At 40.8% G+C, this 26,817-nt stretch overlaps 1 protein-coding gene across 2 annotated transcripts in view; it reads left to right on the forward strand.

The window, feature by feature from the left end:
• Window positions 1-4,407: 4,407 nt before the first annotated feature.
• RXFP1 (relaxin family peptide receptor 1) overlaps window positions 4,408-26,817 on the forward strand; it is a 129,658-nt gene continuing 107,248 nt past the window's right edge. The window contains exon 1 of one of the 2 annotated variants that reach the window (XM_025267973.3): window positions 4,408-4,687. In XM_025267973.3, the coding sequence (XP_025123758.3) occupies window positions 4,639-4,687 (49 nt within the window). In that variant the 5' untranslated portion in view covers window positions 4,408-4,638. The remainder of the gene's footprint in view (window positions 4,688-26,817) is intronic. The other variant, XM_044930387.2, reaches the window with a different exon arrangement.

Genomic DNA, 26,817 nt, shown 5'->3' on the forward strand with positions numbered 1-26,817 from the left:
AGGTATTGACCTCTACAAGCCTGTGTCAGCACAGATGTGGGGTAGAAACCCTGGATGCACCCAGCCAAGCGGAGGCAGTGACGTCACAGATCCTGTGGGGCCAATGGTGCAGGTGATCATCAAACAACCTGGGCGAAAGGGAAAGTCAAACATGTACAACACCCGTTTGGGTTTTTTGTTTGTTTTGTCTCATATGTCCTCTATTTTCTTAATTTAATTTTTATTTCATATTATAGTTGATACAATGTTATGTTAGTTTCAGGGGCACAGCAAAGTGATTCAGTTATACATATATCCATTCTATTTCAGATTCATTTCATATAAAGATTACGACAGAATATTCAGTATATTTTTCTGTGCTGTACCATAGATCTTTGTTGGCTAACTATTTTATGTATAATCATGTGTGTTCATCCCAAGCTCCTGATTTATCCCTCCCCTCACCAACATCTGTTTGTTTTTAAAACTCTGTAGTCTTCAAATACTGCAAAACAAGAACACAATACTGCAAATCAACTATACTTCAAGAAAAAAAAATTTAATAAAATCTTTAAAAAAAAAATTGCCAAACAAGAAAATGAGAAAATACTTTGATTTAAATGCAGCGAGACTTTCCTGGTGGTCCAGTGGTTAAGACTTCATCATCCAATGCAGGGTGTGCAAGTTTGATCCCTGGTTGGGGAGCTAAAATCCCACATCCCTCGTGGCCAAAAAACCAAAACATAGAACAGAGACAGTGTTGTAATAAATTCAATAAATACTTTAAAAATGGTCCAAATAAAAAATAATCTTAAAAGATAAATAAGTAAATTTAGGTAGGAAGAATTCTCTTTCAATTATCTGTTTAAAATCAGTACTTGAACACGGTTCAGGGAAATCTTTTGCTACAGTGCACTTCTCAACTAGAAACACATTGCCCCCAGCAGGCATTTGCCAATGTCTGGGGACATTTTTAATTGTCACATCCAGGGAGTACTATCGACATCTAGTGGGTAGAGTCCAAGGATGCAGATTAACAGACTACGAAGCAAAAGACAGCCCTTCACAGTAAAGAAGCCTCGGACCCTAAATAAAAATAGTGCCTGCAGCAATATGTGATAGGGGCACTCTGATACACTTGCATTTTTTCCATCAATGTGCTTATGTAAAACTAATATTCCAGATTTACTGTCTTTGCCAGAAATAAGAAAGATTTTTCATTTCCTGAAAAATCAAATGTTTAAAATTGTTCCTCTGAATAAATAGCTATTTTAGCAAAATCTATTTATAAAGTCTTAGAGAAATTAGAAATTATTTTGAAGTTTTGTAGTGATAATTTGAGATTAAAAATACACTATGTGCTAAGTCGCTTCAGTTGTATCTGACTTTTTGCAGCCCTATGGATGGTAGCCCACCAGGCTCCTCTGTGCATGGGACTCTCCAGGCAAGAATACTGGGGAGGGGGGCGCTTGTCATGCCCTCCTCCAGGGAATCTTCCTGATCCAGGTATTGAACCCATGTCTCTCATGTCTCCTGCATTGGCAGGTGGGTTCTTTACTGCTAGCGCCACCTGGGAAGCCCCAAAATATACTCCCTGTATATATTATTACAGAATATTGAGGGGAAAAAAAGAATATTGGGACTTCCTTGGTGGTCCAGTGGCTAAGACTTCCAGCTCCCAATGCTGGGGCCCTGGGTTCAACCTCTGGTCAGGGAACTAGATCCCACATGCCACAACTGTGACCCAGTGCATCCAAGTAAATAATTTTTTTTTTAAGGAAAGAGTGTTTCCTGGCTGCTGGCCATTGCGCCTTTCTGTGTCATCAGCTCAGGCAAAACATTCAAAGCTGACAAAATAACATCAGGATTGCTTTGCAAACCTCTGTATTAACAGCTCACTTTATGCAGACACTTTCCAAAGCAAGTTCCTCAGCACTACTGTTAAGAAGCTTCTGATGTGTCTGCCCTTGACATGTCCCACAGCCTCCTCCCAGGAAACACTATTTCCAAAGTAATTTTTAAAATTATTAACTACTTAAATCAAGTATTATTATGAACAATAAACACTAAAGGAACACTTATTGATCATGAAATGAGCACTGGAATCCAGTTAACTGTAAACATTGCTGCCAAAAGAATGACATTTCACTAAATAAGTCTGCTAAATGAATAAGGAATTGTGAGCATTCATATATCTCATTTCTCCTTTCATGGTATTAATTACCTCTACTGGAAAAAAAAATGGTGTTAATATGATCATTTAGCCACCATTTAGAATTAGACTTCTTATGTCAGAGTCAATGATATAGTTCAGTTCAGTTCAGTTGCTCAGTCGAGTCCAACTCTTTGCAACCCCATGAATTGCAGCACGCCAGGCCTCCCTGTCCATCACCAACTCGCAGAGTTCACTCAGACTCGCGTCCATCAAGTTGGTGATGCCATCCAGCCATCTCATCCTCTGTTGTCCCCTTCTCCTCTTGCCCCCAATCCCTCCCAGCATCAGAGTCTTTCCCAATGAGTCAACTCTTTGCATGAGGTGGCCAAAGTACTGGACTTTCAGCTTTAGCATCATTCCTTCCAAAGAAATCCCAGGGCGGATCTCCTTACAGTCCAAGGGACTCTCAAGAGTCTTCTCCAACACCAAGTTCAAAAGCATCAATTCTTTGGCACTCAGCTTTCTTCACAGTCCAACTCTCACATCCATACATGACCATTGGAAAAACCATAGCCTTGACTAGATGGACCTTTGTTGGCAAAGTAATGTCTCTGCTTTTGAATATGCTATCTAAGTTGGTCATAACTTTCCTTCCAAGCAGTAATCGTCTTTTAATTTCATGGCTGCAATCACCATCTACAGTGATTTTGGAGCCCAAAAAAATATAGAGTCATGTAATTTAAATAGATCCTACATGATGAATGGTTAGGAGACATTAACCTCACAAACAAATTTATCATGTCAAAGTGCTACCCATTTCTTCTGGCAATAAATGATGAAGTTGCAAAATAAGAATGGTACAGCCTGATTTAAAGATAATGCATTCTTAATGCCATTGTAGCAGTCCATCTCATGGATGGACCTAGAGATGATCATAGTAGGGGAAGTAAGTCAAATAGAGAAAGACAAATATCACACAATATTTGTCTTATATGTAGAACATAAAAAATAATACAAATGAGCTTATTTAAAAAACAGAAATATACCCACAGACATAGAAAGCAAACTTGCAGTTTTCAAAGAGGAAACGTGAGGGAGGGATGAATTAAGAATTTGGGATTATCGTATACATACTACTGTATATAAACTAGATAAACAGCAGGGATCTACTGTATAGCACAGAGAACTATACTGAATATTGTGCAATAAGGTATGAAGGGAAAGAATCTGAAAAGCAATACATATATACATATGTATGTAAGGCTTCCCTGGTGGCTCCAATGGTAGAGAATCCACCTACAATGCCCAGGGAGACCTGGGTTCAATCCCTGGGTTGGGAAGATCCCCTGGACAAGGAAATGGCAACCCACTCCTGTATTCTTGCCTGGAAAATCCCATGGACAGAGGAGCCTGGTGGGCTACAGTCCATGGGGCCAGTAAGAGTCAGACACGACTGAGAACGTATATGTATGTATAACTGAATTGCTGTACTGCCCACCTGAAACTAACATGATATTGTAAATCAACTTTACTTCAATAAAAATTAAGATAAAAAGAAAGTGTGTTACATGTAAATGTTCTTTACATTTACATGACTTTTTAATCCCACTGCTAAAAATAATAAAACATCATCCTGTGAACAGTTGCCATTTATCAAACACCTACAACGTACTGGGACCCATGCCAGATAGTCAGTGAGTTCTCTGCCGGTCATCACAGCTACCTGGCTAGAGAGATGTCTTCCTCCAGGGAGGCAAGGCTCGGCCAAGAATCAGTGGCTCCACAACTCTCAAAAAGCTGACTGTGACTCAAACCCAGGAAGGTTTTACTCCATCACCAATGACACAGCATGGTCTCCACCATAGTAAAACTAATGAGTCCAAGAAAATGTAAGATTTGTGTGTCATCCCTTTAGATTGTTTTCTGTGAATAACATCCTATCCTTCAAATGCCTCAACTCAGACAGCTCACAAAAGATTACTTGAGTTATAGTTTAACTCCTGCCTTATAGTTCATTCCCCAAAGGCATTTTGTGCTGCATAGTCCTGTACTTTTCCTAGTCCCAAATCACACAGGGAAAAAACAGTTTTGGCTCCTGATGCATCTCCAAGCTCGATTTCTGTCTCTCTGTGTAACTTGGATCAGTTCAGACATTTGTCAGTGTCCGTACACATCCTCATTTATAGACTGTTGCCTGGGATGGAGGCTCGATATTTAAAGTCAACAAGAAGAGCCTGTGTGTTCTCTGAAACTTCATCTGTGTGTGTGTGAAGAAAAATATTAAGACTTTTACAGAAGGTGGGTGGGGAGGAGAGACTGTGAAAGGGAAAGGAAGAAAGAAAAAAGAAGGACCGGGAAGAGAGAGGGAGAAGCGGGTGGGGAGGTTGCTGTGTAACTGCTAAGATTGCAGACAGAAATAGCATACAACCACCGTGAGCAGAAGCGACTCAGTAACCAGGACCAAACTGTATTCACTTTCATTAATCAGTTTCTCTGAGAAGGAAATGACATCTGGTCCTGTCTTCCTCTACATCTTGATTTTTGGAAAATATTGTAAGTATACTCAGCATTTAATTTTGTCTACCTTAGGATTTTATGAAATACTCAAAAGGACAAATGTTGATTACTGACATGTATGCTTTTTAGATACAAATGCTTTTTTCTGGTAAAACTGTCATCTCACTTCAGAAGGATTCTTCGGAATACATTTCTGGTATTTACATTAAAAGCTGGAATACTAACATTCCGTGTAAATCTATGCTTCGTAACAATCAATTGGTATAGTTGACGTTAACATTTGTTTCATAAGTCATGGTATATTTCAAGAGGAGCGGTCCTTAAAGAGATTGTGTTCAAGGAATGTGCCCAAGGACACATCCTGGGATGTTCTGTTGTTTGCTCCTGGTTCCTGAGTGTTTGCAATACTTTTTTACCTTAGCCTTTTGTGATTTGTATCATAGGTTTGCCTCCTCACAGAAAGATGCTTTCAGAAAACTCCTTTTTTATTTAGCAAGGTTTCTCACTATTCCCGAGAAGAAAAACAAGGCAAAGTAGAAAGCAGTGAAAACCGCAGACACACGAGGAGCCCAGATGGACAGTTTACTTTTGTTATCATGACAGTGTTTTTTGCTTCCTCTCTGTATACATTGTTTTCAAAACAAATCTATTTTTTAATGAAAAGAAAAAGCTATTCTGCATTAAACTTTATTTAAACTATATTAGGTAAACAGAAATAAAATGTTTTGCTTCTTGGGTAACACATGATGAGAAAAGTCAAAGCAAATTGAGAAAGAAAACTTTCTAGGTCCCTTTCATACCTTATGGATTCACAAGCATATTTACATTGCTCTGTCTCTTAAAAGTTCGCAGAAATTTATTGACCCTAAGACACTGAACTGAGGAATGCCCCAAAGCATATTTCAGTTGTAACTTTCCCAATCCTGATGACATACTCTGCACGCAAGTGATTTTTTTCCTTTATCTCCAGTCTTCCTGACCTCTTAGTACACCTCACTTTGACGGTCAAAGATGGAAGACAGTGTGAAACCAAGAAAATGATTCCAAATCCTGGAGAAACATGATAGTTCCTAGCTTTCTCCATCTCTGATCTTACTGCTGTCATTGCCATTTTTTAACTAGAGAGTGAAAAGTCAAATTGCACACCACCACCAAAAACTGGGTGGTTTTAGTATAATCCAAGTGTTGTGGATATTTGCAAGCAACAGCCTCATAAATCCATAATATATTTTGCCAACTCCTCTCTCATTTCAATGAAATGAGCAGGTTAAATAAGCCAAAGGAATACTTCCAAATAGGCATTCTAGTATGAGGTATTCAAGGAAATTCAGGGCAAGTTGAGAAGCAATTTGGCTAGTGTGTTACCAGTAATGTGGTAAAAATGTTCTATGTTTAGTAAAAAAAAAAAAAAGTTCTATGTTCTTTTGTCAATAGAAAATTATTTTCATGAGCAGAAAATAGGTAATAATGATGAAGATGATAATTGTCAAAACCCTCCAACTTTTTAAATTTATCTTTGGATTTTAAAAATAATGTTGATAATGCACTGTGAATACTTGAGAATGCCAAGTCCTCCTCCCTCCACGCCCTCCAGAAGCAGAATTGGGCAAGCAGGACTCCTGGCTACATGCTCTCCACACAGTGGGCAGGCTGGAGGGCATTTGACAGGGGCCCCCAACCCAGCAACCCACACCCATGACTCACTTGTTGGCTTATCTCATCACCAAGCCCTACCAAAGAGAGGATTTCCTGGGCATATAGCAAAAGAAGTCAACCACATAAGGACAACATCTTAAATCTCCTTAACTAACCCCATGGTTGTTGCTGGTGGTTTGTTTATTAACATCATCTCCTGTTGCCTGGGAAAGATAGTGTGCTGTCATGAAAGACTTAAGGTTCTTGACAGCAGCACCCTGTACTAGCTTTATAACTGTCCACAAGGACTTACCCTCTGAGCCTTAGTTTGTGAAATGGCAATAAAATCTTGTGCCCTCTCTACCTCCCAGAGCCCCTGTGTTTCGTTCTTTATTGCATACATTACCTCCTTGGATCTTCACAACAACTCGATCAGGTAGATGTAATTAAGCACGTGAGCAAGGCAAGACCAAGGACATTCATTACCTTGTCACAAGGCTCAACCTAATAAATGCCAAAGTTTGAATGCTTTCATTGTCTACACTCTTTCTCCTAGACCATGAATGTTCTCGGTAGAGATAATGTGTATAATAAGGGGACTTTGAAAACTGAAAGCCCCTTATGCTGCCAAGTCGCTTCAGTCATGTCTGACTCTGTGTGACCTCATGGACTGCAGCCTACCAGGCTTCTCCATCCCTGGGATTCTCCAGGCAAGAACACTGGAGTGGGTTGCCATTTCCTTCTCCAATGCATGAAAGTGGAAAGTGAAAGTGAAGTCACTCAGTCATGTCTGACTCTTAGTGACCCCATGGACTGCAGCCCACCAGGCTCCTCCATCCATGGGATTTTCCGGGCAACAGTACTGGAGTGGGGTGCCATTGCCTTCTCCCAAAGCCCCTTATAGACCTAAGCAATCGTTAGTCAAAAATGTTTTTTGAATGCTAGTTACTTTAATAAACAATAAGACTAAAGGATGGCTACCACATGATCCCTCCTCTAAAAGGTTGGAGTGGAGAAGAAAAGGGTACCTAGGATCACCAAGTTCTGAGACAAGGGCAAAAACCTAGGTGTGCATAGTAGGAGGTGGGGTGGGAAGGTGACATGAAGATTCAGAAAAGATCTCCTTTTATCCTTGAGAAATTTTTATTCTTAAAAAGTTTCCTCTGTCTATGGTCTAGTTAGCTGTATCTTACAATGTTAATTTCTCAGTTTTGATAATGTACTGTGGTTATATAAGATGATTCCATTAGGCAAAGCTAGGTCAAGGATCTATGGGACCTCTTGCAGTATTCTGCAACATCTTGTGAGTCTAAAATTAAAAGTTACAGAATGATCCTCTGGGATCATTGTATCCCAGAGGATTGTATGGGAGAATTGTATCCTAAAAAGTCCTTATCCACAATGCTTTACTGTTACTTAAACAATATCATCAAGCAAAAAGCAATCATTTTGCTTAATGCTTTGGATAGGCAGAGAATAAATAAGGAAATAGGAAATAAAAGGCCCCAAATATGAACTTGATCCACTTTAGTATTTTGCCAAGGACTGACCCAGCTGGGAAGGTCCTCACTTTTAGATTTCAAGTGAATACATACAAGATGACCTGATCTTTGCTGTGGGTCTTGGCACTGGCATATCTCCTAGCAACTGTCTCTTCTAACTGCAAAGAAGGGGCCAGGAGGTTTTCTGAACTAATAGTTGGTACACGAAAAACAGACCATTAGCACACAAGAAAAGGGAATACTGGCATATTTATCTACCTCCAAAAGATGGAGAAAAATCTTTCCAAATGCAGGCTACAGAAATCTCTAACAGTTCACCTTACTTTTTCTTAAGGTTGCTAACAATTTCATATTGTTCTTAATCAGGAATTTGGAATCACATCTTTATGTCTCAAACATAAAGAAAATTAACAAGTCTGTGCAAATGCAGCACCATGATCTGTATGAAAAGAAACAAATGATTACATCTGGGAGCTAAATCATTTCGCAAGCTTAATTCCACACATTGGGCAGACTTGTTAAACTGAAATGGCTGGAGTTATGTGTTCTATTTAGGCTTAATTTTTGTCCTTAAAAAAAGAATTTGTATTATATAATTTTTAGGTGTAATAGCATTATAATTCAACATCTGTATACACTACAGAGTGGTCACGACTCCAAGTCTAGTTACCACAACTACAAGTCTAGATTGACCCATCCGTTACCATTGAGCCACTTCACCCACTCCATTTCACTCTCCCTGCCACCCCCTTCCCTTCTGGTAACCATTAATCTAATCTCTGTGTCTATGAATTTGTTTTTGTCTTATTTCATTTGTTTGTTTTGTTTTTTTCAATTCCCAATATAATGAAATCATACGGTATTTGACTTTCTCCATCTGACTTATTTACTTAGCATGCTGCTAAGTACTGCTAAGTAGCTTCAGTCATGTCCGACTCTGTGCAATCCCAGAGACAGCAGCCCACCAGGCTTCCCCGTCCCTAGGATTCTCCAGGCAAGAACACTGGAGTGGGTTGCCATTTTCTTCTCCAATGCATGAAAGTGAAAAATGAAAGTGAAGTCACTCAGTCATGTCCGACTCCTAGCGACCACATGGACTGCAGCCTACCAGGCTCCTCCGTCCATGGGATTTGCCAGGCAAGAGTACTGGAGTGCATAGCACATAGTAAATGCTCTGTTCCAGGGCAAAAAATTATAATTAAAGGGCTTATTTCCTGTAGGATTAGCATAATGCCCTCCAAATCCACGCATGCTGTCTCCCATGGCAGGATTGCATTGTTTTTTTATGGATTAATAGTGTCCACTATGGGGGTTTCCCTGGTGGCTCAACAATAAAGAATCCACCTGACAATGCAGGAGATCCAGGTTTGATCCCCGGGTCTGGATGATCCCCTGGAGAAGGGAATGGCAACCGTCTCCAGTATTCTTGCCTGGGAAATCCCATGGAGAGAGAAGCCTGGCAGGCTACAGACACGGGGTCACAAAAAAATTAGACACACTTAGCATCTAAACAACAACAGTATCCATTATGGACTTATATCCCATCTTCTTTATACATTTATCCATCATTGAATAAGATCTGCGTTCAGTTCAGTTTAGTTCAGTCGCTCAGTCGTGTCCGACTCTTTGCGACCCCATGAATTGCAGCACATCAGGACTCCCTGTCCATTACCAACTTCCGGAGTTTACTCAGACTCATGTCCATTGAGTTGATGATGCCATCCAGCCATCTCATCCTCTGTCATCCCCTTCTCCTCCTGCCCCCAATCCCTCCCAGCCTCAGGGTCTTTTCCAATGAGTCAACTCTTCACCTAAGGTGGCCAAAGTATTGGAGTTTCAGCTTCATCATCAGTCCTGCCAATGAACACCCAGGACTGATCTCCTTTAGGATGGACTGGTTGGATCTCCTTGCAGTCCAAGGGACTCTCAAGAGTCTTCTCCAACACCACAGTTCAAAAGCATCAATTCTTCAGTGCTCAGCTTTCTTCACAGTCCAACTCTCACATCCATAGACTTTACTTACTGTAAGGAAATTTAAACAGTAATCAAAAATCTCCCAACAAACAAACTGTACCCATTTATACTATTTTAATGTCAAGTTCTATATGATTGTGATTATGGATATGGTGGTTATATACATGGTGTTATATACACTGCCAGTTATTAAGAGCTTTCCATGGACCACAAACTGTGCTAAATGCTTATGAACATGATCTGACTTTATCCCTATAACAACCTTAAGAGTTTTTCTCACGTTACAAATAGGAAACAGAAAATGAGAAACACTAAGTTGCAAGCCTGGCATCACTCCTTAGTAAGTGTTGCAAAAGAGATTTCAATCCAAGTTTGTGTCCTCCAACATCCTACGCTAGTAAAACACGATTCAGTGTTAATACCTTCTAAAGCTCAACATCTGAGAATTAAAAGAGGCCTGAACAGATCCCCTGATCTAACCCACTGGGTCTCCTTTTAAGACTGATTTGTTTATTTATTGGCTGTGCTGGGTCTTCTTTGCTGTGCAAGCTTTCTCTAGGTGCAGCGAACAGGGGCTACTCCTTGCTGTGGTGTGCAGGCTTCTCATTGTGGCGGCTTCTCTGGTAGCAAAGCACAGGCTCTAGGCATGGAGGTTTCAGTAGTTGCAACACTCAGGTTCAGTAGTTGTGGCTTATGGGCTTAGTTGCTCCATGGCATGTGGAATCTTCCTGCACTAGAGTTTGAACCCATGTCCCCTGCATTGCAAGATGGAGTCTTAACCACTGCACCTCCAGGGAAGGCCTAGCCCATGGTCTTCAGATGCATTAGCTATTTCTCTATTTTACTGATTAAGCAATAGAGAAATATGGACCAGCCCATAGTCACAGAACTGGTAAATCCAAACAAAAACAAAGTTTCCACTAAAACCAGGTTATCCCCATCCCAGGAGTCTGAAAAATCCATGCTCCATATTTGTGCATCTCCTCCTGTTGGCCGGTACCGTCTGCTTTGCATACACTTCTGATTATGCACCAGGGATTTATGGATGAGGAAAGATGTGGAAATAACTTGAATGAAAATAACATTACACTCAACCTGTACTGATTCCAGGATTTTGCTTCGAAAGCACTTTTGCTGATAGCACATGTCACAGAAATTTATACACAGGGAGAACCAATCCATAGTGATGTAATTCTCATCTTAGCCCACCTCTCCCACCCACTGGATGTTTTCTGCCTTCATTGTCTGCACAACCACAGCAGCTTATTCTCTGTTTTACTCACTGTGGCCCAACACCCTCTCATCATCTTCAAATCTGCGCCTCTACCCATCATACTGATCAGAACAACAGGGCGGCATCACTGAAACCAAAAGCTCTTTCCTTCTTTGGAAAAAAATGAGGGCGAGTTGTGAGCATTTAAAATTTAGGTTTTATTCTCTATCACAGCCTAGATAAATGTTGAATGGAAATTTTAAAAGAACAGCATAAATTGGGATCTCTGGTTATTTGTGTTAGAAATTGACATTTTCCTACAAAATCATTGTATTTTATAATAATTTGGGGATTTGATTTTCTGCTAAATAAATTTATTTTATAATTGTTTCATTATTACCTGAATTAACTAGAACCAAAGAAGTCAATGTTTTTGGGGGCTTCACAGGTGGCTCAGTGGGAAAAGAATCCACCTGCAATGCAGGAGAGAAAGGAGATGTGGGTTCCATCCGTGGGTTGGGAAGAGCCCCTGGAGGAGGGCATGGCAACCCACTCCAGTATTCTTGCCTGGAGAATCCCACAGACAGAGGAGCCTGCGGGCTACAGTCCATGGGGTCGCACAGAGTAGGGCACAACTGAAGTGACTGAGCATGCGTGCAGAGTCAGACACAACTGAGCATGCACCCCCCCACACACATACACACCTTATTTCTTAAATCTTCTCTAATAACGAATATGTTGTTGTTTTTTTAATATTCAGTGCTCTCAAAAAAAGTAAGGATTATTTTGGGGGAAGGGGACCCTTGGCTTCTCCACTGGCTGTTCCAGGCCATGTGGAGCCCTGGCCTCTGGTCACTATGCCAGCTCCTCTCTCCACTTCTCCCTCCCCATCCTCTCTCCCTGACCTCTGCCCACCACCTACATTGGCCCAAGAGCTCAAGTTCTCATTCTATGATGAAGAACACACAGACAGCTCTCCTTAACCCGTCTCCAAACTCAAATTCCAGGTCCACCTTTAGTCAAGGTGCCCAAGTGATTAGCCTCAAAATGGGACAGCAGATAATCTGTTGCATTCTCTAATCGTAAGATTCACCCTTTTTAGAAGGCAGTTGAGATTTTCTTTTTTTTTTTTAAATTAGTGTATAATTGTTTTACAGTGTTGTATTAGTTTTTGCTGTACAACAAAGTGAATCAGCCATAGGTATATCTGGGCTTCCCAGTTGGCACTAGTGATAAAAAACCTGACTGTCAATGCATGAGACATGAAACACGGATTTGATCCCTAGATCAGGAAGATCCCCAGGAGGAGGGCATGGAAACCCACTCCAGTATTCTTGCCTGGAGAGCCTCATGCCTGGCGGGATACAGTCTATGTAATCGCAAAGAGTCGAACACGACTAAAGCAACTTAGCACAACACATACATATATTCCCTCCTTTGGAGGCTCCTTCCCACCCCCGATTCCCACCCCTTTAAGTCAAAGGCAGCTGAGACTTTATTTTTTAGTAGCAATGTATACATATTTATTCCTTGTTTTTTTCAGTTGAGATTTGAAATCATTTTTCTGTTTTTGGTAGAGAGTTGAGTGTGTGCTTGACCTGGGTGGCCACACAGTTACATGAGCTAATTCATTGATAAAAACATTTCGTTATACTATTTTTCTCCTGACAGTTTGTTCTCCTGATTCTTACCTCATTCATGTAAAGTAACATTACATGAAGTCTCTTTTTCTGCCTCCAGCAGTCTAAGTCTCCAGTGAATTGCAATTTGATTGAACAGTTTCCTCATATCTCTCAAGTACTTTTTTAATTTGTTTCACATAATTAGACTTTTTGAGTTCAAAGGAGATGTAAAGCTCATATCGTACAACTCCCTCATTTTCATGTAAGAAGAAACTGAGCCTAGATAGCTGTGCTCTCTTTTATTTCAGCTTTCATATCTTTTACTCGCTTTTAAAAGTATGCCTCCAATTTCATATGTAGGACAGGATGGGCAAGAAAAATCAGCAGGGTAAAGCATCACCTTTAAATAGAAAGAAGCTAAACCACAGTTATTAAATTACATCTATTACCCACCAAAATCCTAGCCTCAAAAATTAAGATTTGCAAATACATTGATCTTGTATTATCATGTGTCACACTTCCACACACCTGCCTCGCAGATAAACATTTAAAACCATTCTCTTCACTAAGGAAAGACTGAACAGAGGAGAGAAGGGTTCTAAGGACACCTTCCCAAGTCCATGCTTGTCGTCAGGTCCAACTTTAAAGGAAAGGGCTTTTCAAATTGTCAGAGGAATTCAGAGCCCGTGGATGTGTCCACTCTCCACATCCCTCACTCCCACGCTATTCTCCAGACAGCTATAAGATGCATCATTTTCATCACATGCCATGCAGATGAATGAATGTGGCCGCCGGACATCCTCACGAAGTGCAGGAGGCCTCCTGCCTGTGCTGCAGGCCACGTGAGACTGATGGCTCTGCGGGAGTGCAGGAGGAAACCATCCACGTCCCAGGAGAGGTTGGTATGCGATCAGAACCTCAGTGCTTCTCACTTCAAGACAGACATTTCCTAGTCTCCATACAGTAAGTCCCCCACATATGAACAAGTTCCTTTCCAAGAGCCTGTTCGTTAAGTCCAATTTGTTCAAGTCCCACAAAGTTAGCCTAGATACCCAACTAACACAATTGGCTATATAGTACTGAACTGTAAAAGGTTTATGATACTTTTCACACGAATTATACGTAAAAGACAAACACAAAAAATAAAGAAAACATTTTTAATCTTACAGTACAATACCTTGAAGTGTACAGTAGGACAGTACAACAGCTAGCGCGCAGGAGCTGGCATCGAGTGATCAGGGGAGAAGAGTTACTGAGTGGAGGAGGGAGATGAGGTGGGATATAGTAGAACTGGGAGAAGGCGATGGCACCCCACTCCAGTACTCTTGCCTGGAAAATCCCATGGATGGAGGAGCCTGGTAGGCTGCAGTCCATGGGCTGGCGAAGAGTCGGGCACGACTGAGCGACTTCACTTTCACTTTTCACTTTCATGCATTAGAGAAGGAAATGGCAACCCACTCCAGTGTTCTTGCCTGGAGAATCCCAGGAACGGGGGAGCCTGGTGGGCTGCCGTCTATGGGGTCGCACAGAGTCGGACACGACTGAAGCGACTTAGCAGCGGCAGCAGCAGCATAGTAGAACTGAAGGATCATCAGCAATAGGCGCTGGAGGGCAAGCTGCAATGTCACTCATGCCTGACACTGATGGAACGCATGTTCACATCTTTGAAAGTTCACAACTTGATGATTCGTTTGCAGGGAACTTAATCTATTATCCTCAAATAGCCTGGGCACCAATGCTTATGTGTTTAACCCTTCTCACAATCCCTTCCTTCTCCCTACCCCAAAATACCATGTCTTCTCTCTGTATCTGTTCTGAGGCTGATGCTGGAAGGGGAGAGGGAGGGGGTGCAGTGGAGACTCTGTTCCTAAGGACACAGGCCCCTGAATTTCCTTTCCTCCTGCCCCCTCCCCCTGCCCCTACAGCTCACACACCATCTCCCGAGATGGAGTCGTGTTTTCCAACTTCATGAAGCATGAAAGGACGCTTACAGAAGTCCTGCAATGCACCTTCACTGTTGTGTGAAACTCCCCGCAGGTATTAATATCAACAATTCATGGTTCAGTAGCAAATAAACCCCATACAAGTAGTAAGCTCTTGACTCCCAGACCATTCCAACATTCTGTTTATCATGTAGGGTGAGATTGTCTTCGTATTTTGGCTCCAGGCATCGAGAGATAAAGTGAAAATTAAGCAAGTCTCCTCAGGCACTTTCCCACTTCCTACAAGTTCTCCGTGCTCACTTCCTCCTCCTTCTTATCCCTCCCAGTGGAATCTCAGCAGCATCTCCACTCTGGCCTCTGGGTGGCCCAGATATTAATTCCCAGTCCTAACCAACCAGTTCCTCCTTCTCTCTCTTTTTATATGAACTTTTGTCTCTATTCCTCAGACTCACCACACCTCCTGACAAAATTTACACTAGAGATTTTGGTCACAAACCTTGGAACCGGAATCCTTATTTCTACCCATCTTTTCTCCCAAAGGTTCTCTCCTCACAAATTCGTCCTTTCATAGAGGACAACTGCCTATTAAACACACTCTATGCACATTATACCTTATCCTTCCAACCTCATTCCACCGTTACCCAGATTCATGGAGATTTTTGGCTTTTCGTTGTTGTGTTAGTCTTTCAGTCGTGTCTAACTCTTTGTGACTCCGTGGACTGTAGCCCGCCAGGCTCCTCTATCCATGGAATTTTCCAGGCAAGAATACTGGGGTGGGTTGCCATTCCCTTCTCCAGGGGGTCTTCTTGACCCAGGAATCAAACCCAAGCTAATTCTGCATTATTTAGGAAGATGGTTCCAATACCTGATCCTCCCAGTGTAAGAAACTTATGATCTTGCAAATTTCTGTAGTTGTAGTCATTTCAACAGAGACAGCTTTCTTTACAGATTTGAAATTGAAATGTTACAGACCTAGATATACAAATGGACATGAATTGACAAACTGTGAACAAAATTTGTAAATGTATGTGCCTGGATCTACTGGGAGAAGTCAGAGAAGCTGAGAGAGGCTTTTTTGGAAGTCTTTATCCAGCACACATACTGCAAGTACTGATTAATGAAATAACTGATCAAATTCTCAGGTGCATGGAGCCCTGAGAACACCAATCACACTCCCATTGCGTTCACTCGCAAAACCTCTGATCCTCGCCTTTCCTTTTTATCCTTTTCTCTCACTCTCTGCTGCTTACTCCAGCCTTTTGATATTTTAATAGGTTTTTCCCAGAGCAGGCTGGAAATGTTTGGCTCATTTTCGATGGTCCAAAAGATTTGCCATTTTTACTTCCTGCATTGTGGCCGATTTGTTGGAAATTGCAAAACTGCCTCGTGGTTTATAAATGTTCTGCTTTCTCACACATTTCAAATTAAGACAAGAAGACGTCAGTGGTCATGCTGTAAGTTTCTCTGGACCTCCACTTAACCCCCTCTTTGTGTTAACATCAGGAGAAGTGGCTGGTTTGGCTAGGCTAAATATAGATTTTTACTTCTGCCTTTCTGATTGCAGTCCTTGCCCCTGAACTTCTAAGCTCACAGCACAACAGTTAATGCTTCCTGGAAGAAGGATAGTTTTTGTTTTTTCAATAACTTTTGGGGGCAACTGAGCATCCATCTCTAATATTGACCTGGAATAACATGGCAACTCATTTGTCCATCAAGTTCATTTTAATTTAAAAAAAAAAAAAAGCCTGTATAAATCATTTTGTAATGCTGCTGGCTCCTGGGCATCTTTTTTCAAGATTCCTAAGCTAGTTTATGCAGCAGATTTCTTATTATCTCATGGTCCATTATCACCACAAAGATATTAATAGATGTATTCCCTTCCCTCCAAGAGTTCAGAATCTAAGACATAATGTATATATTGTAGACATGCATAGACATGGGCTAGAATTATTAAATTAAAATGATAACAGACAGGTTAAGGCCAAACAAGTTATTATTACTATATCCTGTCAACAATCTATCTGTAGAATAGTCATCGTGAATGCCTGAATTGATAAATGCAGAATGAATCTGGTACTGATCAAAAATGGAATTTAACAAGGCAGGAGTTATGGAGGAGTCAAAGAAAGAATGATGCCATGTGGTATTGAATTAAATAGTGTTTGCAGACAGAGACCAAGCCCTCAGATAAAAGAACTCAGTGAAACCACCTAGGTGGCCATGATGCAGAGGCAAGAGGGACAAGATACAGTGGATATGTGTTGGTGATGATGTTCAGTTCAGTTCGGTTCAGTTGCTCAATCGCGTCCGACTCTTTGCGACCCCATGAGTCGCAGCACGCCAGATCTCCCTGTCCATCACCAACTCCCGGAGTTCACTCAGACCCACGTACATCGAGTCAGTGATGCCATCCAGCCATCTCATCCTCTGTCGTCCCCTTGTCCTCTTGCCTCCAATCCCTCCCAGCATCAGAGTCTTTTCCAATGACTCAACTCTTCGCATGAGGTAGCCAAAGTACTGGAGTTTCAGCTTCAACATCATTCCTTCCAAAGAATACCCAGGGCTGATCTCCTTCAGAATGGACTGGTAATGATGTTAGTGTAACCCTTATAAATCCATTATGGACTTTCCTGGTTGTTGTTGTTATTCAGTCACTGAGTCCCTTCTGACTTTGCAACCCCATGGACTGTAGCCTGCCAGGCTCCTTTGTCCATGGAATTTCTCAGGCAAAAATACAGGACTGAGTAGCCATTTCCTCCTCCAGGGGAGCTTCCCAACCAAGAGATCGTACCCGTGTCTCCTGCACAGGCAGGTGGATTCTTTACCACTGATCCACCTGGGAAGTAGTTAAGACTCCATGCTCCCACTGCAGGGTGCACAGCTTCCATCCCTGGTCAAGGAAGATCCCACATAGTGCATGGCCAAATAATAATATTAATAAAGTCATTTTTTATAAAGCTCTTATATGTGGCACAGTCCCAGAATGGGCTCATATCTAAAGACACTCATCTAGAATCAAGCAGTCTGTCTGCCTCATATGGCCAGGGAAGGGTGAAAAAAAAGGAATAACCAACAAGACAGCATATTTGGATAAATGCTAAAAGCATAGGGTGTTTGACAAGCGAGAGTTATAAACACAAAACATCAATAGTTTGAAGTAATAATTACAATGACATGTATTAGTAAAATAAGAACTCTTTTGAGAATGTTCAAAATATATAATATGAAATATATAGCTGTATTTCCACCACTGTTAAGCGGATGCAGGGAAGACACATGTTTACTCCCACTTTCAAGAAACTTCGAAAGATAAAAGAATGTATGTATGCATGTGTATAACTGAGTCACTTTGCTGCACAGCAGACATTGACACAACACTGTAAATCAGCTATACTTCAATTGTAAAAATTTTTTAATTAAAGAAAAATCAGGATTTGCAAAATTTTCATAATGGTAGTAGATAATGTTATTCACTTTACCAGAGGGGTATCTTCGTTTGTTAGATTTTTGTGCATGCGTGCATGCATGCATGCTCGGGCATGTCGACTCTTTGTGACCCTGTGGACCTCTCCAAGCTTCTCTGTTCATGGGATTTTCTACAGGCAAGAATAGTGGAGTGGGTTGCCATTTCCTCCTCCAGATTTTCCATGTCTCTTCCATTGGCAGGCTGATTCTTCACCACTGAGTCACTTGGGAAGCTTGGTAGTTTTTTTTAATCACCCAAAAATGTGCCCACCCTATTCAGATTCTAACTCAAATATCATGACTCAAAACTCTACGCTCTTTCTGGTACTTTCCTCCCACTCTTCCATTCTGTGGCCCAGATCAGCTATACTTATTTCACTTACCTTTTCTGTTATTTTTGTTTTCAATGTCTTTTACCTACACTTTATTTAATGCTTTCTTTTCTTGTGGCTCTAACCAACATGAATCACAATACTATAGACAAAACCACCAAAACAGAGAAGTGTTACTCGAATAGTGACAACTCCCAAATCATTGTGTTGGTCTATTAACTGTCTTCCACAAATTCTTTCTGACAGAATGTCTAAACAGCAGAGTTTGTATAAATAAGAGGAACGAAGAGGAGTCTGGTGTGACGATCCCATCCTACCTAGAAGCTGCACCATCCAAAGCACACATGTCTAATGAGTCCCCAGGAATCTACTTTTTAAATTCATTCTGAGGAAACTTTCAAATTTTTAATGATTCATAGTGTGCTTAGAGACATGAAATGTGTTAGGCCAAAGTTGCCATATTCTGATGATTAACATGAATTATGTATATTGCTGAAGTTGTAATTAGAGTCAGTTACAGTACTGAAGTTATGGTTAAATGATAAACACTTGGAAGTGTTGTCTAATTAAATCTTCCTATGAACCATGAAGAGCGATGGATCCTCCCCTCCCCAGAGGAGGAACTCAGTCTCAGAGAGACTTGCGGAATTGCCAAGATCACAGGCTCCTAAGTGCTTAATGCAGGATGTGAATTCATGTTTATCTGAGTTTTTTCCACTTGCCATACGAATACCAAAATCATGGTGCTTCGTTATGTATACTGTCTCTCATTTTGTAGGACAGATGAGCAAACTGACCACTCAAGGTGAACTCAATCCAGATCTCCCACTTTCTGCTTCTTGGGGAAGAGGTCAAGGCAGGGCAGGAACAGGTGGAGAGTGCGTGGGGCCAGGCCTGGGAAACTAGGAGAAGGTGGGGGCTTAAGAGGAGGGCAGGAGGACAGGCTGGGAGATGAAGTTGGAGGAGATCCTTGGATACAGACCATGAGTCTTAGTGAGCCGCACTCAAAAATGACTTTGGACTTAGGGCATCAGCAATTGGAAGGAGGTTTTGAACACAATGAAATAGCTATCTTTCCTTAAGAATTAACTCTGGCAACTTACCCAAAATAATCTAGAGTGTGAGGAGCTGAAAGGAAGCCCTAAAGGAGTGTGGCTGTTGCTCTTCATCACTAGAGAGGAAGAGGCTACGACCAAGTCAAGTCAGCTGCTTTCCTAGAACCTGAGTACCTTTTCAGTATATTTTCTCCCTGACTAGTGCCGAATAAATATACCTATGAAATATACAAAATACATGTGGAATGCAATACAACAGTTTTGTCTAGTACCCTGACTGCAACAGGACTGGCCAGTTTGACACTGCACTCCACAAACATGCAACTCCCATCTCTACTTCTCCTTCCCAAAGAAGTCTTAGTACCTAGTCTGTATTGATGACATTTTCAATTTCTCCTGTGCTCTCTTGTTACTAATCCATCTGTTAACTTCTGGGTCCAATTTGAAAACAAGCAATAGATAGAAACACAACAGAAAACATTATTAACAAAGATGCATACAATGATGGAAAGTAGGTGGACAAAGTGTCCAAATACAGGGTCATTTAAATCAAAGAGAAAGTACTGACCAGCTAGAGGTACAATCTGTCTTCTTCAATCAATAAGTAACTTTGCAAGTCAGGGCTGTTACTAAGAATCAGTCCAGTCAATAAACTTTAGACTTTACTCAGCAGCTGCAACCTCCCAACAGTGGAGGAAAAGCATATATATAATTTTAAATATTGTGTTAATAGGTCCAAAACCTAGTATCTATAAGAGCATAATTTTACTCTATTTTAACGCATTTACATTTTAATCAATAACACTCTCCATGGTAAGTTTGAGGCACTTATAGGTATACATTCATGACTTGATTTCTTGGTCATTCCTTTAGAAAGTGCACAGTAAGGATAGGGTAAAATGGTGCTGAATATTTAAAGTGCATCATTGGAAATGCATCAAGATACTTTCAACCCTCAGCACATTTTTAATCTCCCTAAAAATTGCAGAACCATGGTCATGTTAACTAGAGAAATAGCTTGCCCAGAACACCTTTGAAGTCAGAATACATTATATCATTCTTGAAGGTATTCATAATTATTAACTCAAGTACTGAACTAAAAGAGATACATGAATAAAAATAGGCTCTTTTTTGCAAATACATTATATAAAAACCATGCTAATGGCTTCTAACATGATAAGAAATGCTTTAACCACAGGTCACATAAAACTGAAAAAAATAGTTTTCAATACATTTATGAAAAGACAAGTGATTCACCTTCAGTTGGACCAAGTAATGTCTTTTCATTGAATAAATTACTTTCTGGTATAAATTAAATGTGCATCTGGAAACTCTATTAACTCTTTAAAAATAACATAGAAAATTATATTCATTCTGGAGTTGCAATATTGGTTTACTAAATGGGGTTTACAGTGGTGGACTGAAAGAATTTCATGCATACATAATGTGTAAAGTTTTATTTCTTGTTTCACCCCAGAAGTAAATCCCATGTCAGTTTAATCTCTTGTCATTTAGAGAAACCTAGCTAACCTAGGAAAATAAGTTTTTATTCATTCAGTTAATACACATGTATATTCTAGATTCTAAATCCAAACTCTCTTCAGGATTGTCTCTATCATTTGATAACAAACTACAGCTATGGTAAAAACAGTATTATGCTACTACCAGCTTTACTGAAAAGCTAGTCCTAATCTAAAAATATTTCTCTTTATCCCTTTCTTCTTTAATTTTCTATTTCCTCCCTTTCCCTCCTTGTCCTAACAACAACAACAACAAAAAAACAGCTAAGACTCCTTAGTATGATGGTTCCACAGACAAAATGTAGACCTCAGAGTTGCTAGGTGTCTGTAAAGGGCTCAAGTCCTTTGAGAAACAAAGACCAATATAGTCAGACTTTCGGCTGACTGTACTAGGATCACACCCAGGAGGCTTTGGGGATTTTTCATAACTGGAGGTTTGTACACTTTTTTACTGCCTTCATCCAATTCCCCCTTCCTATACCCACCCCCCCAACTCTCCACCTCTGATAACCACAATTCTGATCTTTTTTTTTTATGCATTTGTTCATTTGATTGTGTTTGAAGCATAACTGACCTAAAACACAGTGTTAGTTTCTGGTACAAAACATAGTGTTTTGATATTCCTGTATATTACAAAATTATCACCACAATAAGTCTAGTTAGGTTATGTCACTATACAAAGATGTCACATAACTGTTGACTTTATTCTCCACACTGTGCATTTTATTTATTTTTTTTTTAAGGTAGAACCTAGCATTTTATTTAGATCTTCATTAAACTGTTGGAATTGAGAACCAGACATATGTAATAAACCTCTGAAAATAGATCCTAAAAGGCACTTTCTGCTTAGGGCAAGCAGTCATGGAATAAGCATGTAAACACACTGTGCATTTTATACTGGTGACTCATTTATTTTACAACTGGAAGTTTGTGGCTCTTAATCTCTCTCTTCTCTTTCTTTCCTTCCTTACCACCTGGTTGTTCTCTGTATCTATAACTCTGTTTCTGTTTTTTTATGTTTGTTTCTTTGTTTATCTTTTAGATTCCACATATAAATGAAATCATACTGCATGTCTTTCCCCATCCAATTTACTTCACTCAGCTTAATACTCTCAAGGTTCATCCATGTTGTCACAAATGCAAGCTTTCATGCTTCTTTAGGGTTAAATTGTATTCTATTATATGTATGTACGGAGAAGGCAATGGCACCCCACTCCAGTACTCTTGCCTGGAAAATCCCATGGACAGAGGAGCCTGGTAGGCTACAGTCCATGTGGTCGTTAAGAGTCAGACACGACTGAGCGGCTTCACGTTCACTTTTCACTTTCATGCATTGGAGAAGGAAATGGCAAACCCACTCCAGTGCTCTTGCCTTGAGAATCCCAGGGACGGGGGAGCCTTATGGGCTGCCGTCTCTGGGGTCGCACAGAGTCGGACACGACTGAAGCGACTTAGCAGCAGCAGCAGCATATGTATGTACAACATCTTCTTTATCCATTCTTCTATTTATGGGCACTGAGGTTGCTTCCAATGAACATAGGAGTGCACTTTTGTAATTAATGTTTTCATTTTCTTCAGATAAATACCCAAGAGTGGATCATACGGTAGTTCTATTTTTAATTTTTTTGAAGAATCTCCATACTATTTTCCAAAGTGGCTACACCAATTTATATTGAGGGGGGCGGGACTTCCTCTTTTGGAGGGCAGGGCTTAGGCCAGAGGAGGAGGGGCTTAGACCAGAAGGGGCGGAGCCTAAGACTGGAAGGGGCCAGGGCCAGGGGCTAGGGCTGCTGCTGCTGCTGCTGAGTCGCTTCAGTCGTGTCGGACTCTGTGCGACCCCATAGACGGCAGCCCACCAGGCTCCCTCGTCCCTGGGATTCTCCAGGCAAGAACACTGGAGTGGGTTGCCATTTCCTTCTCCAATGCTGAAAGTAAAAGTGAAGTCACTCAGTTGTGTCCAACTCGTAGCAACCTCATGGACTGTAGCCTACCAGGCTCCTCCGCCTATGGGATTTTCCAGGCAAGAGTACTGGAGTGGGGTGCCATTGCCTTCTCCAAGGGGCTAGGGATAGGGCTCTCCTTAGGGTAAGGGCATTAGGGTTAGAGGTTGAAGGGCACACCACCAGTGCATGAGGGTTCCCTTTTCTCCACATCCTCACCAACACTTCTATTGTTTGTCTTTTTAATGATTGCCATTCTGTCAGATGTGAGGTGAATATCTGTGGTTTTCAATTATATTTCCTTATTAATTAGTGATTTTTGACACCTTTTCCTATGTCAGCCATCTGTATGTCATCTTTTTGGGGAAATGTCTATTCAGGTACTTTACCCATTTTAGTCAGGTTGTTTATTTGATGTTGAGCTGTAGGAGATATTTGTATATTTTGAATAACCCCTTATCAGGTATCTCATATAAAAATATCTTCTTCCATTCCATAATTGGCCTTTTTGCTTTGTTGATAGTTTCCTTCAATGTGCAAAAGTTTTTAGTTTAATATAGTTCCATGTGTTTATTTTGCTTTTGTTTCTCTCGCCTGAGGAAGCACATCCAAAAAAATTATTAAGATCGATGTCAAAGAACTTAATGCTTATGGTTTCTTCTAGAAGTTTTATGGTTTCATGTCTTACCTTTAAGTCTATAATTCATTTTCAGTTTATTTTTGTGTGTGGTGTGGCAGAGTTCTGCAGTTTGATTCTTTGGCATGGAGCTTCTACTTTCCCCAGAACCACTTATTGAAGATGCTATCTTTTCCCTATTATATAGTCCTGTTTCCTTTGTTGTAGACTAATTAACTATATAAGTGTGGATTCATTTCTGGGCTCTGTATTCTGTTCCATTGATCTTTGTGTCTTTGGGCTTCCAACCTATACACTGGTCTAGTGAGCTGGGTGCAGGTGGGCAGCTCAGCAGGCAGCCACTCAGAGTCAGCCCAGGTGACAACAGCAATCTCCAAGTATGACCAGAGAAAAGAAAATGAATCTTTCCTCACTGCTTAACCTGGCGACCTGAATTAGCAGCCACTTCACATCATATGCTTCACTCTTAATTTGAGATGGCAGGGTGGACAGAAATAGGAAGACGGGCAGTCAGTACAAAAAACGAAGTATCCACAGGTGCCAAGGTCCATTCGAACTCAATCATGGTGGGTTTGAGAATGGGAGAGCTCTACAAAAGATTAAGAGGAGTATATTAACTCATTCCTGAGAGACATTTATAAGAGAAGAAGAGAGGCATAAGCAACGTTTACTTGGTATTAGAGAGACTCTTCGGAGAAGGCAATGGCGCCCCACTCCAGTACTTTTGCCTGGAAAATCCCATGGACGGAGGAGCCTGGTGGGCTGCAGTCCGTGGGGTTGCTAGAGTTGGACACGACTGAGCGACTTCACTTTCACTTTTCACTTTCATGCATTGGAGAAGGAAATGGCAACCCACTCCAGTGTTCTTGCCTGGAGAATCCCAAGGACGGGGAGCCTGGTGGGCTTCCGTCTATGGGGTCGCAGAGAGTCGGACACGACTGAAGCGACTTAGCAGCAGCAGCAGCAGAAAGACTCTTAGCATCCAAGTGGACCACATGTGGCTCTTATCATCTCAGTCAATATTCATCCTATGCTGCTTACAAGTTAATGGGTTGTACAGTATAAATTCTATTAAATATATTTTTAGAACAGTTGTTAGTTACAATAGAAATTACCTGGAAATTAAGACCAATGGGCTAAAGAAGGGAAATTCACATTTAGTATATATGACTTCTTTCTCATCCATTAGCTTCATCTAATCACACCAAAAACCCTGGGAAGGAGTTTCACTATTCCCTGCTTTCTGGAAGAGGAAACTGAGAAGTGACAAAATATACTTAGAGTCTACAGGGCACAATGGGAACTCCCGCCCCACGGCAACCATGTACAAACTGCACTGGGCTTGTAGGCACGGTGTAGGGACCAAGCCTCAGGGAATGCTGTGGCCTGTGGTTGCAGTAACTTCAAGAAAAGGCACGATCAGGAAAACACTGCTTTCCGATTTAAATGAGCCTGTTTGATTTTTGCTGAATTGATACTTAGCTGTATGGAAAAGCATTACAATTAAGCCTGTGGTAGATGTCATTCACAAAATAACAGCCACATGGGAATTCTAAAAAGGAAGCAGTGGTCACGTAATCTGCAGGCTGCAGATGTTGGTTGGCTAAGTGTCCCTGCCCTGAGCTGCCCCGTAATGGCATTTAGAATCTTGCTCATCATATATCCTCCCCAAATGGTAATATCCCCACTATGCATCAGGAGACATTTATATCATGGCCAACAAAATCTTGTCCAACTCTCATAGCCTGAAAAATGCCTTTGAAATTGTCCTTTGGGTTAAAGATGGAAAAATATCAGATTCCAATTCATTAACACCCAGATGATATGGAATGATATATCTTATAAATAAATAATGCTTCTGGCATTTAAAATTCTTTGTCTCACTCCCATAATTTGAGAAAGCTTAAAGCAGACATGCGTTATACACACACACACATATGGTGTCCAGGTAATTTAATATTTACTCAAAAACTGTTGGTATATATCCAAATACCAGACAGCTAGGAGTGAGTTAAATGTTCTTCACATAATAAAAATTCTAGGGAATTCCCTGGTGTTCCAGTGGTTCAGACTCTGTGCTTTCATTGCCATAGAAACTTTACAAACTGTTTCAGCTACAATAAGTTTAAAAAATTAAAATATGTACCAAAAATTTTTATTGTACTTTAAAAAATTTCAAATCCACAAAATTATGATAAAAGTAGTACAATGAGCACCCATATACCTTTCCCCCGGGCTTACCCATTAACATTTTCCCACATTTGCCTTTTCTCTCTCAACAAACTCACACACACACATACGTTTTCTCGAGGAATGATTTGAGAGCAAATTGCAGACACCAGGACTCCTCTCCCCTAAACACTTCATCCTGGCTCTCCTAAAAACTACGTTCTTATGATTACTAAATTCAAGAAAGTTAACACTGATAAAATAAGGCTATCTAATATAACATCTATATTCATATTTTATCAATTATCCTAATTACATCCTTTATAGAAAAAAATTATTTCTTTTCCTAATCACACCCTTGCACTCAGCAGCCACAGCTCTGTAGCCTCCGTTAATCTGAAGACAATGACGTAAGTTTAGAACGAGGGCCAGTTGAACCATACAGAGTATTCCTCAAATTTTGGTTTGTCTGATGCAAACACAAGACTGTTACGGAAGCTGTCATAGAAATGCACCAGAGGAAAGATTGCTGCTGTGTTGACAGTGGATCTCTTTGTAAAGTACTGTGTCCCATTTTTGTTTCTTTTTCTTTAAAATTGTGACTCTCAAGACTTCCAGGTTTTACCCATCTCTATCTCAGAGTCGGACATGACTGAAGTGACTTAGCAGCATTCTTGTAAATGTCCTCAGATAATCCTTAAAGACTTGCATTTATCTATCCTAACTTTCAGAGTCATCTCTGAAGCCTTACCCAAGGCCAGTTGGTGATGGTTCCCAGGTTCCTTTACCCTCAGAGTTCTGACATTCTCCGCCAGGTAGAGGGTCTCTGTTGCTGTTTTCATCCATCCTTCTCTATCAGTGAGAAATGCCCTCTCCATGCAACAAAGAGAAGGACCAAGCAACTGTGTCTTAAACAAAGAAGAATTAATTTTGCTCACATTAACAGTCCAGCAGTCAGGGCTTTTGGCACCAGATCAGCTCTCCAGCCATGCCATTAGGGTCCTGGGTTTTTCCTGTATTTCCCACTTCACCATCCTCTGTGTTGATTATCATATTAAAGGTTTATCTCCTAATTCATGGAAAGATGGCCACTGAAGCTCCAGACACCAAGTCCAAGTGGCATGTAGGTCCATCTTTCCACAATAGTTTTCCCAGAAAT

This window comes from Bubalus bubalis, chromosome 17, assembly GCF_019923935.1.
Source record: "Bubalus bubalis isolate 160015118507 breed Murrah chromosome 17, NDDB_SH_1, whole genome shotgun sequence".
In the NCBI taxonomy this organism is placed as follows: Eukaryota; Metazoa; Chordata; class Mammalia; order Artiodactyla; family Bovidae; genus Bubalus; species Bubalus bubalis.